This window comes from Labeo rohita, chromosome 24 (assembly GCF_022985175.1).
Source record: "Labeo rohita strain BAU-BD-2019 chromosome 24, IGBB_LRoh.1.0, whole genome shotgun sequence".
NCBI classification, from domain to species: Eukaryota; Metazoa; Chordata; class Actinopteri; order Cypriniformes; family Cyprinidae; genus Labeo; species Labeo rohita.
This window is the reverse complement of record NC_066892.1, coordinates 21,555,881-21,574,568: the sequence shown is the minus strand read 5'-3', so window position 1 is coordinate 21,574,568 and position 18,688 is coordinate 21,555,881. Positions and strand designations below refer to the sequence as shown.

The 18,688-nt window shown below is 36.9% G+C and overlaps 1 protein-coding gene across 1 annotated transcript in view; it reads right to left on the bottom strand.

Annotated features, from left to right (window-relative positions):
* Positions 1 to 16,286, bottom strand: part of mppe1 (metallophosphoesterase 1) — a gene marked incomplete at its 5' end in the record, with an annotated part of 78,305 nt that extends 62,019 nt beyond the window's left edge. The window contains 2 exons of the mRNA XM_051098898.1: positions 15,712 to 15,792; positions 16,171 to 16,286. Coding sequence (XP_050954855.1) covers positions 15,712 to 15,792; positions 16,171 to 16,286 — 197 coding nt within the window. The remainder of the gene's footprint in view (positions 1 to 15,711; positions 15,793 to 16,170) is intronic.
* Positions 16,287 to 18,688: the final 2,402 nt, after the last annotated feature.

Here is an 18,688-nt window from a genome sequence, read left to right as displayed (position 1 = left end):
TTCTAAACTTTCTATTCATCAAAGAAACCTGAACAAAATCTACCCAACTGTTTCCAACATAATAATAAATGTTTTTTTGAGCAGCAAATCAGTATATTAGAATGATTTCTGAAGGATCATGTGACTGGAGTAATGATGCCAAAAAAATTCAGCTTTGAAATCACAGGATTAAGTTACATTTTAAAATATTCCAATATATTTCAAATGGTAAAAATATTTTAGATTTTTACTGTTTTTGTTGTACTTTGGATCAAATAAATGCAGGCTTAGTGAGCAGATAAAAATCTCAATAAAAATCTTACTGTTCAAAAACTTTTGACTTGTGGTGTAATCATGGAGAATAGTGGTACTATATGGAGATGTATCCGCCGTGACGTATGAGGGGAACCCCAGTATTACAGCACAGTGTCACTCAAGCCATGATACAAAGTTAAGGAAACTGAGCAACCGAAAGAAATATATATGTCTTCCTCAGATGTAATGTTAGTTCTATATTTCAGCGTTGGGTAAAATAGCATTATAATTTCCTTTGTGGTAGAGAAAGCTGCCTACGTGTAGGCTACACAGGGAAACGGCGAAGATGTTAAATTGAACGTAAACACAATCTGCTTTTCCGCGTGTTTATACTGGCCCTGATAATCATAACTTCTACTTAGCTTGCTCCATTTCTACAAATCAGTTTTTGTGAATGAATGACTTGCGCTACTACTGGTTTCTTTGGCCTTCATCAACAGCCACTTGTGCCACCTACTGGTGAGTGACTGACAGCAGCTGGAGATCATGCATCGGTGCTCTACTGCTATTCCTGCAGCTCTTAGATGTGAAATGCCGAATTTTCTGCGGAATTTTAACCACTGAATTTGTGGAAGTGAATTTTATAAAGTGAAATAAAATGATATATGCTATGTTTAACTTCAGGACCTCAAAATGCAAGCCCTGGAAATTCAAGGCATTTAAATGCAAGCACTGGTAATGCAATGCATTATTTTTTTTTCAGTTAGTGGTATTCAACATGCTTTTTTCTTTCATATCCATCACGTAATGTATGTATGCATTCTGTAGGTGTGTGTTTTTTTTTTGTTTTTTTTTTGCAACATACTTGATGTTAAATCGTACATCATTAAAACAACAATTACGATGTTATCGCAGACGATATATATCACACACCCCTAGTGACAGCTGACTTAGTTGGACAGGTCATTCAACCAGGAGGGACTAGTTCATTTAAAACTCTGTGAAAGTGATTTTGTGCCTCGTTGGGATGGCTCAATAATGTGCCATTCACATGCAGAACACAAGCTTATAGAGGGCACATAAGTCTGAAGTAGTGAATTTAGGTAAAGGGGTGCAGAGCAAGTGGTGGTTTTGTAGGTGTGGCGGGGATGCATGGTTCAACGGAGCTTGCAGCGGGAGAGAAGGTCGGACGAACGGTGAGTAAGTAGGTCAAATGCAAAATGATAACACATGTGTCTGATTGCAGTAACTGGCATGGAGAGACCGGATAAAGAGCATCTGTAGAACGTGGAAGAGAGAGAGAGAGATGGGACGGAGACTTGTGCACATTGCCCAGGCTGAGAGCTAAAAGAAATCCAAGGAACTGAGTAATTGTGTGAATTGAGAATTGTTTGAATGCGTACAGAGCGTGACTTTTGTTTTGAGATGTTTGATTACTGAATAAAGTGCACGAGTCTCTCTAAGCTGACCCTGCCCTCTTCCTTCCTTCCTCTGAACTTTGTTACACTGGTGCCGAAACCCGGGAAAGAAGTAGGAACACCGTGGCTGTCATCTCCGTCAAGTTCGCAGTTTGCAGAGGTCATCCACTCAATCACAGGACTCCATCAGGAACACCATCAGGCGCTGCTGGACATGAGGGAGGATCAGAAACATCGGTACCAAGCCCTCGTCCAGACGCAGCAGGAAGACCACAAGCTGTTCCGGAGCTGGTTCAGGCTGGGGGAACTACATCTGCCCCGGCCCTGCCAGCCCACATGGCTTTGAAAAAGATGGGTCCACAGGGTGATCCAGAGACTTTCAACGACCTCTTTGAGAGGACCACAGAGGCACGGGGTGGCCCCGGATGAACTGGCCAGCGACCAGGAGGTCAATAATCACAATGTAGCCGTTTTTTTAATTTTATCTTTGTTATTAAACATAAGAACAGATCCAAAATAAATTTCACAATATATACATTGTGAAATAATTATATTAAACTGTATTACTAGTGCAGTATATCTGTGCAGTACAGTATCAGGCTTAACATATTTCTTATCTTATGAGATGAACATAAAACATTTCATTACCTAACACTAACAAAGTATAATAAATGCTGTAAAAATATATTGTTCATGTTTAGTCCATGTTAGTTAATGCATTTACTAATGTTAATTATATATAAGCAATTTTTAAAATAATGTGTTTTGAGTTGGGTTGGATTGGCAAATAACATGAGCCACTAAAGGGACATGGTCAGCTGCTTGCTAGCGGTAGTCTGTTACATTTCAGTATATAAAATTTCACTTACCACATAAACAGAGTAAGGAGAGATGAGCACCACTGACAAATCATCTAAATGCATCTAATGTTGTAAAATGTGTGGCAAGTACTGCCACTCTAGTATACACAGAACATGTGTGATTGTGAATATCGAAAGTAAAAGTGAAAGTAAAAAGTGATCAGTTTCAATGCCACACGTATTAATAACGGCTCCCTGATGCCCGCAATTTATATACAGTATAATTATCCAACGATATAACTGCGAGAGAAAGTAGTGAAATATATATATTTTCATCCCATCTCATATTTATTGCATTTAGGGGTTCTGTAGAACACGTAATTTTCTTTCCAAACATAAGAAAAGATCAGGGGCTGTATGTATAAAGCCACTCACAGTAAAATTCTAAGAACGATGTCATTTTCCTCTTATTCCTAGATTTAAGAATAAGAGTGATTCATAAAGGTTCCTAAGTGTTAAGATTTGGTCTCAGCTCCTAAATTATTTAGGAGAGATGGAGAGGTCTCCTAACCTAGTTAGGAGTAACAAAATGGCAGCAAAGAGGGTGAGACAAACACTTTACAATTAACATATGACGTATTGGTGTTATATGATGATATGGAATTGATAAAACAATACAAACTTGATCATGAAGACACTTTTTTTTTTTAACTGATCAAGTAAGAACTTTTTCCACTCTACAAATTAATGTTCTAACTGCAGAAATGAAAGTAGCAATTACATTTTTATTTATTTTTTTGGTTGGAAAATTGGAAAAATGCATCAATGCACTGGTGATGACACAGCAAGTAAGGTGTGAAATATTGTGACACTAACCCCACCAAACACAACAGTGGCCAAAAGTGATGTGTGGAGGGTTTTTTATGACCTCACATTTCACTTAAACCATCAAACAATGAGGGAAAAAAAAAACAAAAGTTGCTAGATGACATCATAATGGTGAGTTCACTGATCTATATAAATATAAATATATCAGTGGGAGAGTCTAAGAATCTAGATATGATTTGTCCAAGAAATTGAATTTGTTGCTAGGCTTTAAAAAAAAAAAAAAAGGTCACTAAATCTAGTGACAAAATCACTAAATTTGCAACACTGTCACAATGAGTACAACAGAATCACTTATTAATATTTCGTTGATCCTCTCTTGCTTTTACATGTGTTCAAAATTTATTTGTATGACAGCATGGCCAAAAACTATGACCGCACAATTTGTTTCATTGTTAACATGTTTCATTGTTATTATCACAAATAAAACAACTGACTCTAAGCAACTATGCAATGTTTACAACATCTTTACCATATTCTTGTTTTATTAAAGTTGAAGATGCCATGAGCAGGCTCACTATTGGCTGTTTCAGAGGTTGAGGGCAGCCATTCTGGGTTGACATCATTGTAGTAACTTAATCACTTAAGTGTCCTCTCAGTCAACATCTAAGAATCAGTCTTTAGACTTTACTGAAAGTTGATTTTAGCTTCTTTATAAAAGTGACCTACTCTTAGAAAAGTCCTACTTTTCAATTCAAAGATATAGACTGTTCTTAACTCGTTCCCCACCATTGATGAGGTATCTCATCAATTAAGAGACAACGCTTCCCTGCCAAAGACATTTTTACGGCAATCCACGTTCTAGGTATATTATGGTAAAGAAAGCCCTGCCGCATTCCCCAAAAGAGTTATGAGACTTCCGGGTCTTCCGGGTGCAAATACAAGATGATCGGCATAAACGGAAGGATCAGAGAAAATGTAGATCATATCACATATAGAAATGAGAGGTATATATCTAAACAGGCACTGGAGATGTTGACGGACTCTCTGATCGGGAGGAAGTAGTCAGAGAGGGAGATGCCTTTACAGACACCGAAACCTATAGTTGTGTCGTGGATAGGCCGATAACCCATCGATTTGGGTATGTATGCATGTATGTATGCATGCATGTGTGTGCATGATGTATGTATATATACGCATGTATGTGTGTGTGTGTGTGTGTGTGTGTGTGTGTGTATATACATATATCTTTTTAATCTTTCATTTAAAAAAAATGTACAAAATTCTAACCTTTCATTGGAGTAATACAACTGAAAGTGGGGGGAATCTCACATTATGAAATAAATGTTTGTTTGTTTTTTTTTCCAATGCATATTGGCCACAATTATTGGCACCCCTGGAAATTTGTCTAAGTAAAATATCTCTGAAGTATATTCCCATTCATATTAAAATTTTTTAGCACACCAAGGTGGCTAGGAGGATGAAATTGTCCAGCCATGACTTCCTGTTCCACAGGATTATAAATATGAGGAACACACAGACCAAATTCCCTTAATCATCCATTACAAGGAATAAAACCAAAGAATATAGTTCTGATGTGCAGAACAACATTGTTGAGCTTCCCAAAATAAAGGTAGCTGTAAGAAAAAAGCTAAAGCATTGCAGATCCCCATTTCCACCATCAGGGTAATAATTAAGAAGTTCCAAATCAACTAAAGATGTTACAAATCTGCCTGGAAGAGGACCTGTGTCTTTATCGTCCTAATGCACACTGAGGAGGAGGGTTTGAGGGGCCAAAAACTCTCCAAGGATCACAGCTGGAGAATTGCAGAGATTTGTTGAGTCTTGGGGGTAGAAATCCTAAAATAAAATTATCAAACAGCCCCTAGATCAGTTCCAGAGGGTTTCAAGGACTTACTATGTAAGTACTGGTACTTATTTATTTGAACATGGCTACATAATATTGCGCTCTACAATATTTCTATGAAAAAATCTCTGTCAGAGACCCCTCCCCTATCAGCCAATCACTGTGTGCATAGTTAGTATGTATGCTGACATTATCCATAGCACCAAGGTCAACCCCACCTCTACTCTTATTCTAAGACTTCACTCTATTCCTTAGTAAAAGTTTGCCTCTGCAGCTTTGTGAATAGGTTTGAAGAGAAACTCTTAGTTACAAAACTTTTACTGCTATTTAGGAGAACTCTTAGTGGTAAGATAAGATGTTTTATGAATACGGGCCCAGCCTTAAGAGATTTCTTATCCTGTGACTGAGCTGGAAAAGATCAGCCTTAAAAGATTTGGTATCCTATGGCTCCATCTGATGGACAAACTTAGTATTACACCCTTCAGCTCTCAGGTGGAATGTCTATTAGCTTTTACTTTTTATTGGTCCCTAAGCATTATACATTTATGAAACTAAGCATGTTTCCTCAGAATGACGTGTTCTCAGTATGTAAAATGTTTTGAAGAGTTTGGATAAAGCACTTTAAAAATATAAGACAATTCCTGCTATCTTTTTTGCTGTTATTTTTAATAAATCGCCATGGCAACACTGTTTTTTTCTTTTCTGCCTAGCCCCCCTTTTGCAGAATAAAAAACAATTCAAGCCAAAATTCAATTTCTTACCACGATTACAGTGACCAAAATTGTCACGGTTATCAGTATCATCACGGTATGACAACAGTTTATCTCATTGCATGTTCAAATATCTCATGTAAATGTTTGAATAAAGCTTTGAAAAAATTTAATAGAAATGTAAACCTCACATTTCAGCCTTTAAATAAGTTAACTCAAAATTATAATTGATTAATAAATTATTATATGCATTTTATCTGCTCCATAAATATTTCTAGATGCCTATCCGAACTGTTTAAAGGTGTAGAATCCACATAAGCTTATTTTTCATCAATCAGTCAAAATTTACAGCAGGGCATGCAGATTCGGTCCATTTTTTGGCCAAATAAAGTGCAAACAAGCTGAATGTAAATGTAAGTCTCTGTAAATCCACTCTATAAAAGCAGGTGGTGCTTATGGAAAAGCTGAATTACAGCTGTTTCGCGTAAACTCTGTGGACAAAGCATTACTGTGATTGAGAACACTTTATTAGGTATTACATGGAGCAAAGATGAAAACAAAATGCCATCAAATCTTTTCTGAAGACAGAACCACAGAGGTACATGCATTTAGCATTCTCTGCTCTTTTCACACAAAACGAAACTACTCTGCATGCTGTGCGTACATGAGACTGTTACTTAAATCTTTGCTTTATGCTGGACAGAATTTATTTATCCTCAGTTGTTCAAATCGCGGTAACTGATAATTAAAACACGAAATGGTAATACTAACCATGGGCATTTTTATTATGATTTATCATCAAACCGGTAATCGTTATGTCCCTAGGAGTTTGAAGCTAAAACTACCCCCCCCCCCCTTAACTTTTGTCAAAAGGTGGCACTAGAGCGCCTCCTCCACACCCATTTCTGAGCTTCTGCCAGTGTCTAACTATCATTATTGCTGATGTGTGTGTCGAGTTTCATGAAATTCTAAGCATGGTAAGTGCCTCAAAATCACCAGAAAATAATGTTAAAGTTCGATGTGTTGCCATGGCAACAGTATTTAAGATATCAAGATCGCAAAAACCAAGGCATGCATTTTTCACAAAACCTTGAACAGCCAACTTCCTGTTGGGCAGAGCACTGACTGTCAGCATGAAAGTTGCTCGGACTGATGATATCTATGTATGAATTTCGTAGGTCAAACGATGTGTTTTACAGAGCCCCTCAAAAGTCGCTTTTTTAAAGGCTGTGCCACTATTAAGACCTACTGTACTGCACACCAGATGTTTTTCCCCTAACAATTCCCCAAACGTTCACTTGAGATGTAACAGATTATGTTTGTATGAATAGCCTACTTACATACCGTAATTCTGTGTATACAGTATTTGTAAGTATCCGGGTCATGTGCTGCAGAGGTTTAATTACTGTTTGGAGCATTGGGATTGCTAGACGAGGGCTTAAAGAAAATTTTTTTCAAACAGATTATGAAAACTTACATACAATGATCTCTACAAGAGCTCTTTTGCTTTAGACAATCTACAAATGTTAAATTTTACAAACAAAATGTTAAAGGTTACAACTGCATCTGCCTGAAACTGCATGCCTAAGACTGGTTTGTTTTAATGGGAATAAGGAGTGGGATTTTTATCATTGTAGGGTGGTTGTGTTCACACACTACCAATACACATTTACAAACACCACGTAAAAGTGGATTTTGCATAATAAGTGTCCTGTAAGATTCATTAGTGTAGTGGTTCACAACCACATTCCTGGGGTCCCCCCAGCACTGCACATTTTGCATCTCTCCTTTGTCTAACACACCCATTTCAGATCTTGGAGTGTCTACGAATGAGCTGATGATCTAAATTACTTATGTTTGATTAAGGAATGCAGTGTTGGGGGCTGCAGGAATGTGTTTGGGAACCCTTGCTCTAGTGCTTTGTCTTTTGGTACACTATACAGTAAATCTTAAACAATCTGGTGGTTCTTCTTTTTGTAAAGCCTATACAGATCTGGCCACTGAGAATGTGTGCGTGGAGTAAAGGGATAACGTGTGACCACGGAATATTACGCAAGGTCTCAGAGGATGCTCTAACACAGGAAAGACATAATCAGTAGGGGGCAATCATGTAACGTACTGAACTGAAGCGGCAGAGAACATTGTTCACGGCGAGCTGTAGTCTAATGAAGTTTATTTCATACTATGGAAAGGCTAATAAAATATTCCCGATTCTGTTATCAGTAGTATTATTGCGTGTGACAATTTGATCACGGAAAAATAATTTCAAAAGCAGGCTATTACTCTTCAGCCTTATTTTTATCATCCACATTGTGGATCATCTAATCACAATCTAAAACGTAGCTAAATGTGGTAAGAACTACGACCAGAAAACCAACATACAGTATTTTTACCACACTCCCCTTGTCTTATGCACAATTTACTACAAAAACAGAAACACAAACTAATGAGACCATAAAAGCAATTTGGTTTAATTTTAAAGTGTAAATATCCCATGTTGCTGGCGAAGGCTGTTTACACTAAGAGAACAAAGTAATTAACAAAAGAAGGTTTTTTACAATTCAATCACGAGAGACTGGCGTAGTAAGTATAGGTTTTTGTTAATGCTCAAAGGCTATATTCTTTGACACGAGTGACATAAATTTTTCAATCTGACAAACTAAATAATAAAATAAAATAAAAATAAATAAAGACATGGTCTGTGTTTTTTGTAAGTGCAAATAAAGTGATGAAGCAGATGAAAACATTTAACAAAAACCCACCAATTCACTATCTCAACAAATTAGAATACTTCGTAAGTCCAATAAAAAAAAAACATTTTTAGTGAATTGTTGGCCTTCTGGAAAGTATGTTCATTTACTATACATGTACTCAATACTTCATAGGGGCTCCTTTTGCTTTAATTACTGCCTCAATTCGGTGTGGCATGGAGGTGATCAGTCTGTGGCACTGCTGAGGCAGTGTGGAAGCCCAGGTTTCTTTGACAGTGGCCTTCAACTCATCTGCATTTTTTGGTCTCGTTTCTCATCCTCTTGACAATACCCCATAGATTCTCTATGGGGTTCAGGTCTGATGAGTTTGCTGGCCAGTCAAGCACACCAACACCATGGTCATTTAACCAACTTTTGGTGCTTTTGGCAGTGTGGACAGGTGCCAAATCCTGCTGGAAAATGAAATCAGCATCTTTAAAAAGCTGGTCAGCAGAAGGAAGCATGAAGTGCTCTAAAATTTCTTGGTAAACTGGTGCAGTGACTTTGGTTTTCAAAAAACACAGTGGACCAACACCAGCAGATGACATTGCACACCAAATCATCACAGACTGTGGAAACTTAACATTGGACCTCAAGCAACTTGGGCTATGAGCTTCTCCACTCTTCCTCCAGACTCTAGGACCTTGGTTTCCAAATGAAATACAAAACTTGCTCTCATCTGAAAAGAGGACTTTGGACCACTGGGCAACAGTCCATTTCTTCTTCTCCTTACCCCAGGTAAGACGCCTCTGACATTGTCTGTGGTTCAGGAGTGGCTTAAGAGGAATACGACAACTGTAGCCAAATTCCTTGACACGTCTGTGTGTGGTGGCTCTTGATGCCTTGACCCCAGCCTCAGTCCATTCCTTGTGAAGTTCACCCAACTTCTTGAATCGATTTTGCTTGACAAGCCTCTCAAGGCTGCGGTTCTCTTGGTTGGTTGTGCATCTTTTTCTTCCACACTTTTTCCTTCCACTCAACTTTGTGTTAACATGCTTGGATACAGCACTCTGTGAACAGCCAGCTTCTTTGGCAATAAATGTTTGTGGCTTACCCTTCTTGTGAAGGGTGTCAATGATTGTCTTCTGGACAACTGTCAGATCAGCAGTCTTCCCCATGATTGTGTAGCCTAGTGAACCAAACTGAGAGACCATTTTGAAGTCTCAGGAAACCTTTGCAGGTGTTTTGAGTTGATTAGCTGATAGGTATGTCACCATATTCTAATTTGTTGAGATTGTGAATTGGTGGGTTTTTGTCAAATGTGAGCCAAAATCATCTTAATTAAAAGAACCAAAGACTTAAACTACTTCAGTCTGTGTGAATTGAATAATGAACTTTTCCACAACATTCTAATTTATTGAGATGCACCTGTAATAAAAAAAAAAGTCCACTTCCAAAACAAAGATTCACATATAATATACTCACCCCTTGTCATCCTTAAGAATACCCTTATAATGTATTATAAATATGGGCTTCATAGAAAGTGTTACCCAGTTTTTTTATTCTTATAATTAGAAGCGCTTGTACTCCGAATTTAAAAAAAAAATAGAAGCATCATCTAATAAATAATCAAAAATTCTGATCAAAAATAGCCTTCCTAATATGAGGTGATATTTGACTCACTAAAGTGATTTACAGAGGCATTTTTTTTATACCTTTGTAATGGCATTTTTCACATTTTAAGTATGTCATCATCTATGTCAAATTCAAAAATTTATATTTATAAGCTTTTTAAAATTTCAAAATAAGACAATATAATAATAATAAGCAGAATAAGACAAATTAGTTACCAATCATATGAAGTTAGTATTAATAAAAATAATCTGTACTAAAGAGGTGGCACAGAAGAACACAAAAGTTAATGAGGCTCAGAGGTGACATGAGTGTACATAAACTAATAAATTCATGTTGAAATTAATCTTTTAAATATAAAATTTTGAATACAGAAATATTAAATGATTTAAATAACTGAAATTATACGTTAAAAATCAAACTAAATCCGCCAGCAGGTGGCGTCAAGTCACTGATTTTATCACTGAATAATTCAATTCATTCGTTTGAACGGCTGATTCTTTCGGGAATGCAGGGGTGCAGATGGAATTTTTTAACTGGGGGGGACCAAGCTGTCAGCAAATGATTTTAACTCAATTAGTTGTTTTGCATAATTTGGTCTTTAACTAATGCTCAAGTACTTTGTATTATTTGGGCTAATGGTTTGCATTAAAAAAAGCCATTGGGGGATTCTTATCTGAAATCATGGATAAACAACAATGAACAAAGGTAAACAAAGGCCAGCCTGATCAACACTAGCAATGGATGATCAAACTGTTATTTGTCTAGTATGCCAATCACCCACCAAAACTTTATGCCTTCTGCAAAATGTTTTATTTAGCTAAAATTTAACGTGGTTGCTTTTGTGGGAGTGCATGGTCTGCACTGCTCCAAAACATCTGCTCTATAAAGTGCGCGTTGCAGCAGGAGTCAGAATTCACTGATCACATATAAAGAGAGGCGCATTCAGTGCGATCGCTTCTGATGTAGAGCCTGCATCAGCACAAGCGTGAAGGTGCGCGCAGCTCGCGGCAAAAATGACGCAAATACTGAGGAAACAATGGCGGACGGAGTAATTTGGTTTTCAAGCTAAAGTAAAGTAAAAAAAATAATAATAAAATAAAAATACGCTACTTAAACAGAGAAGGCGAACATGTTGGTATTCTTGTGGAAAAATAAACATGCAAGCTTTGTCACTGACAAAGTTTCACTTTTCTTTTTGTTTTCATTTTGAAAAGCTGTCATTTACCTCACGTTGCGTGTTTGCCAAATGTTCTGTAATTTATTAGTAGGTATCCACCTTATTTTAGAGTGGGTGCAGCCATTTTGTAATTTTTTTGTGTCTGGCTTCCGGTCTCATCCACTTCCAGCTATTTTTAGCTGCACAAAAAGCTCATATTGCTGCTTCATATTGCAAACTGGTGTGGCTTACCATACTATTTTAATGTATTATCTTAATTATGAACACACTGGTTTGTAGTGCAAACTGTTTTACCGTTTACTGCACTTCGATATTCTTCTCGTTATTTCCCTACGGCAGATTATGAACTGGACGTGTAACACATTACCAGAAAACGGAAAAAAAAAGTGAAAGGTGTATAAATGTAAGCAAAACAGACATCCTTTCTTGTAAAACATGACAAGATTGCGAATTCGAAGCCGACTTATAGCAAAAGAGGAAATCCCGTTCACAAAATTCAAACCAAAAATACTACTGATGGAAAAAAAACGTATGGGTTGAGGGTTAACCACTTTCTTTACCATATAACTGATAAAAGTTAATGAAAGTTAATAAAGTGGAGTAACACTTTATAATAACGTTCAGTTGTAAGTAATTTATAAGCAATTAGTTAATGATGAACTAATCATTTACAAAACTGGTTTACATATTACTAGATCCCACACACTTCACACAGAACACAAGTCTGTGCTGATGAGAGAAAGGGTTTACACATTTATTCACTTGACAGCAAATAATTTATTATTTTTTTAAAAAAAAGAAAATGGCTTTAGAATAATTGCATTTTTGTGCTTTTCAACATATCACTTATTAATCATTTATAAACACATAGTCATGTTTTGTAAATGATTAGTTCATCATTAACTAATTACTTGTAAATTAACTTGTAATTGACTTGTAAATGAATTAACAAAACATACACAAATTGTTAGCATATCACTTATTAATCATTTGTCAATGTTTTGTAAATGATTATTTCATCATTAACTAATCACTTATAAATTACTTACAACTGAACTTTATTATAAAGTGTCACCATTACATTTGCAATCACCCTTAACAATTATTAAAAGCTGTCACTCTCCTTATCGTGATATGTGGGCGCACAAAAAATGGTCTATAAAAGAATGCGCGAGTGAGTCTCTCTTGAGTGAGACTCAACAGCACCTGCAAATGATACATTCCAATGAGCATTTTTAATACCCACACCGAAATGATGCGAGCAGCATCACTATGTTGTCACTGAGAATCTGCAGTTGTGGCGGGGATTTTGGTGTGTGGGCAGAAAAACAACAACCCGTTATATGTTTCTTTTCCCCTCATTTTCTCTAATGGACGGAAATCCGTCGTAGACTCGCTGCAATTAATAGAAATCCGTCGTAGCAACGGAGAACTTTAATCCCTTTTGGTATAAAACGGTGAATAAAACCGGAAATTAAACTGCATCTGTTTCTGAACAGAGAAAACAGAATAAAACTATAGAAATAAAAATTAATATATGGGCCTATACACAAAATATATTTTACTTAAATAATTTACTGATTAAAAAAAATGAAAGACAAAAATGTGCTGACGCACTCCGAAGTTCACAGAAAGAAAACAGGCTGCAGAAATTGTAAAAAAGTTTGTTTTTTACCCCGTTTTGGCATCACTGTCTGAGTGACCATGTTCAGACTGAAATATCTCCAGAACTATTTGTGCCAGGTCCATGAAATTTTCTGGGCTAAGAGTCCTAGTCCAGGACTGCATGAATTACAACTCACAGCATTGTTACTGAATTTACACCTGAATGCTGGCCCTCTACTTTTCTTTGAAACTATTACTTTAAGGGTTTTCAGATGTCCATAGAAACCTCAATCTTCAATTTATAAGCATCAAACTTGGTAAATGGTCTGATATGTACCATGTCTTTCACATCCTTTGACATCAGACAATAGAGTCTTATGGATGTTGAGATATTAACGTCCAAAAATTAAAAAAAAATCATTTACACCAATGTTCAGAGCAATATTTCCCATGAATGACACCAGGTGTGAACATGAAACTTTTTTTTTTGAAAGAGCATGTTCTTATTAATAAAATATAAAAAAATTGGGATGGGGTTTTGCCTCATTTTTCTGTAATAATTTTTAAAAAATCCTTGTTGTGTGACATTGACAACTACTGTAGTAGAAGCTATTTTGAACTCATATGCCTAAATTAATGCTATAATGCAGCATTCCGTTATGCTCGGGATTTGGGGAAATCCGACCTCCACCTCAGGAAAGTGCAATGGAACGGCCACTTAAGTTGGGGGTCCGAAACACACACTCGGGCCAGTTCAGTGCAGACCGAGTCGGTTGGAATTATCCATAGGCATCCATATTTTTGCAAACTGTTACAATGGAACGCATTTACGACGGACATCGGGAAAACTAACTCGGATTCACAGACTACCGACATTCAGTGGAATGCAACATAAGTACCTAATCTTGATGTTCCACCCAATCCAGTGAATAATACATCCATTTTCATTGAGAAAGCAGGGCAATATTGATTAGAAATAATAATATTCAGGTGGTATGAGATCTAGCATCAATCAATCAATCAGTGAATCAGTCAACAATGATCAATTTTGAGGTCAGTCGAGTATCAGGAACACCAGGATTCCATGTCAACTTTGAGGTTGACCCAGTTGAACAAGGCCTTCACATCACAGATATGACCCCAGGACAATATGTTACTTGTGTGTATGACCGACAATGGTGGGTTGGTATCATCAGAGACGTCTCTTACACAGAGCAAGACATTCAAGTGCTTTTTTTGCATCCCCATGGCCCAGCTAGAGGCTACTTTTGGCCAAAATGGGAAGATGTCTGTTGGGTGCCTCTCCAGCACATCATAATGAAAATTGATGTGCCAGTTACTTCCACTGGACGATGCTATGTAAAAGAAAATGAAACTGTGGATTCAGACACTTTCACAAACAACTTTCAGTAACTGTTATGTCACACATTTATTTGTGTTGGTGGTATACATTATTAAAATGACTCATGTCTGGAGGTATGTTTTTTGTATTTTGTATTTTTTGTATAAGTGGAACATTAATAAATTCTGTTGAAATGCCCACACCAAGTTGAATAGCAAAAGTGAACAATAGGATCAGTGACGAAACTCTGAGTTTTAAAAAAAATCATTACAGAAAAATGAGGCAAAACCCCATCCTAATTTTTTTATATTTTATCAATAACAATATGCTCTTTCAAAAAAACAAGTTTCATGTTCACACCTGGTGTCATTCATGGGAAATATTGCTCTGAACATTGGTGTAAATCAGTTTTTTTTCCATTTTTGGACCTTAATATCTCAACATCCATCAGACTCTATTGTCTGATATCAAAGGATGTGAAAGACACGGTATATATCAGACCATTTACCAAGTTTGATGCTTATACATTGAAAATTGAGGTTTCTATGGACATCTGAAAACCCTTAAAGTAACAGTTTCAAAGAAAAGTAGAGGGCCAGCATTCAGGTGTAAATTCAGTAACAATGCTGTGAGTTGTAATTCATGCAGTCCTGGACTAGGACTCTTAGCCCAGAAAATTTCATGGACCTGGCACAAATAGTTCTGGAGATATTTCAGTCTGAACATGGTCACTCAGACAGTGATGCCAAAACGGGGTAAAAAACAAACTTTTTTACAGATTTTTTGTGAAAAAAGTATGCACAGTAGAGATCTGAAATTTGTATAAGATCTATTGGGCATATTATCCATCACATAGATTTTTTTCAGACAAATCTGAGGGGGTCAGGTGGGGAACTTTTCCAAAATTTGATGACTCCAGCTGGAATGACCCTTTTGCAAAAGCTTTACAGTTTTGAATTATGTTTTGCATCTGTCTGTATGACCATAAATTACAGAGTAACAGTTTCCTCAGAAGAGGAAAAAATGCAGTGATTGCGTCGGCGCCTCAAGTGCACACAACGTATTTTGCTAACTTGACGTTGCAAATACAGTTAAAGAAACGTAGGCTGTTCAGTGTGAACACCACCACACTGTGCTACTTGTATTTTAGAAGGGAACTAGCCTATAGATATTTTTAAAATTTTTATAATTTGTAAAGTATAAGTATAAATTAATATTGATATTGTGTGGCTGAATCATATTGTCAATGTTTGTTCCTATATTTGTATGAAGTTGTTTTTGGATATTATACATTAATACTGCATGAATTTGTATTGCCAAATTTGCTATACAAAGAAATGTTTCTTCTTCTTCTTCTTTTTCTTCTTCTTCTTCTTCTTCTTATTGTTATTACTACAGTAATTCTTACTTGACTCCTTTAATGGTGAGGATCCGTGCTGACGTCACATTAAATACTTGCTCAAACCGTTCCAACTTCTGCTTAGTCATTCTGCCAAAAGGAAGAGAAAGAAAATACAAGAACCACACCTTAGTCAAATCAGGCACCTGTATACACACACACACACGCTAAAAATTCCTTGAAAATACAATCACCTGATTCTATGATCTGTCAGTCTTGCTTCTAAAAACTAATCTGAGATGATTTTGAAAGCATGTTGCAACTTTAAACTTGAAAATCCACATTCTTGAGTCAAAAAAAAAAAAAAAAAAATCCAGACAAGTTAATATTACTTCAAAGTAGAAATACAAAATTTAGCAAAATAGTTTTTTTTTTTTTTTTTTTTTTTTAAATATCAAAAAAAAACACTTGAAACCACACATGAACTACACATTTGCTCTGCAGGTTAATTGTAACCCTCAAACTCACTCGTAATGGAAGCCGATGTCATGATTTCCGACAAGAACCACAAGCTCTGTGTCACTAGGATGACGGAAGATCCGTTTAAAACGCCTGACGTCATCTTCCCAGTCCTGATTGGAAAGTCACAGAACATTTAACACAACATGTCTTAATAGCTGATGTGGATGTGACACATTTGTGGAAAATAAAAATGAGTTGTTCTGAAGAGCTCAGTGAAATCAAGTATGGTACTGTGATAGGATGCCGCTTTTGCAATAAGTCCGTTCCTTAAAATTTCATCCCTGCTAGACAATGATGTAATGATTCACTCAACTAATGATGCGGTATGAATCATGATACTGGTTTTACAATACCTTTTTCTTACAATTAGTTTATTACAAAATGATTTAAAGCTTTTATGCAAGTTTTTGACTCTACTAAAGCAAAATATCGATATGGCAATATATCGTAGTTCTATTTCCATGCGATATGGGAATCGATTTCTGGTGCCACATATCGATATTTTAATTAATACAATAATGCACTCTAAATAGATTTCCCTGCTCCCAGCATCTAAAAATACATGGAAATCGCGGCCGTGCCATTTTCACTTTCTTTCCAAAGTGCTCTGAGCAACCATGAACTGCGTTCTCTATGAAGATGGAGAAGCACGAGAAACCAAAGGATAAACAGATTTATATAAACAGATACATATACATATATATATATGATTTATTAAAAAAGAAAAACTGAAATATCACATAGTCCTAAGTATTCAGACCCTTTGCTCAGTATTTAGTAGAAGCACCCTTTTGATCTAATACAGCCATGAGTCTTTTTGGGAAAGATGCAACAAGTTTTCCTCCTTGCAGATCCTCTCCAGTTCTGTCCGGTTGGATGGTAAACGATGGTGGACAGCCATTTTTAGGTCTCTCCAGAGATGCTCAATTGGGTTTAAGTCAGGGCTCTGGCTGGGCCATTCAAGAACAGTCACGGAGTTGTTGTGAAGCCACTCCTTCATTATTTTAGCTGTGTGCTTAGGGTCACTGTCTTGTTGGAAGGTAAACCTTCGGCCCAGTCTGAGGTCCTGAGCACTCTGGAGAAGGTTTTCGTCCCGGATATCCCTGTACTTGGCTGCAATCATTTTTCCCTCGATTGCAACCAGTCGTCCTGTCCCTGCAGCTGAAAAACACCCCCACAGCATGATGCTGCCACCACCATGCTTCACTGTTGGGAGTGTATTGGACAGGTGATGAGCAGTGCCTGGTTTTCTCCACACATACCGCTTAGAATTAAGGCCAAAAAGTTCTATCTTGGTCTCATCAGACCAGAGAATCTTATTTCTCACCATTTCTTTCATGTGTCTTGCACTGAGGAGAGGCTTCCGTCGGGCCACTCTGCCATAAAGCCCCGACTGGTGGAGGGCTGCAGTGATGGTTGACTTTCCACAACTTTCTCCCATCTCCCGACTGCATCTCTGGAGCTCAGCCACAGTAATCTTTGGGTTCTTCTTTACCTCTCTCACCAAGGCTCTTCTTCCCTGATAGCTCAGTTTGGCCGGACGGCCAGCTCTAGGAAGGGTTCTGGTCGTCCCAAACATCTTCCATTTAAGGATTATGGAGGCCACTGTGCTCTTAGGAACCTTAAGTGCAGCAGAATTTTTTTTGTAACCTTGGCCAGATCTGTGCCTTGCCACAATTCTGTCTCTGAGCTCTTCAGGCAGTTCCTTTGACCTCATGATTCTCATTTGCTCTGACATGCACTGTGAGCTGTAAGGTCTTATATAGACAGGTGTGTGGCTTTCCTAATCAAGTCCAATCAGTATAATCAAACACAGCTGGACTCAAATGAAGGTGTAGAACCATCTCAAGGATGATCAGAAGAAATGGACAGCACCTGAGTTAAATATATGAGTGTCACAGCAAAGGGTCTGAATATTTAGGACCATGTGATATTTCAGTTTATCTTTTTTAATAAATCTGCAAAAATGTCAACAATTCTGTGTTTTTCTGTCAATATGGGGTGCTGTGTGTACATTAATGAGGAAAAAAAGTGAACTTAAATGATTTTAACAAATGGCTGCAATATAACAAAGAGTGAAAAATTTAAGGGGGTCTGAATACTTTCCGTACCCACTGTGTATGTATATATATATATATATATATATATATACACATATATATATATATATATATATATATACATATACATATATATATATATATATATATATATATATATATATATATATATACACACACATATATATATACACACACATATATATATATATATATATATTCCACAGGCCACAGTCAACAACCTGATAAACTTTAGAGTGGCCTTTTATTGTGGCCAGCCTGAGGCATACCTGTGCAATAATCATGCTGTCTAATCAGCATCTTGATATGCCACACCTGTGAGGTGGATGGATTAACTCGGCACGGGAGAAGTGCTCACTAACAAAGATTTTGACAGATTTGTGAACAATATTTGAGAGAAATAGGCCATTTGTGTACATAGAAAAAGTCTTAGATCTGTGAGT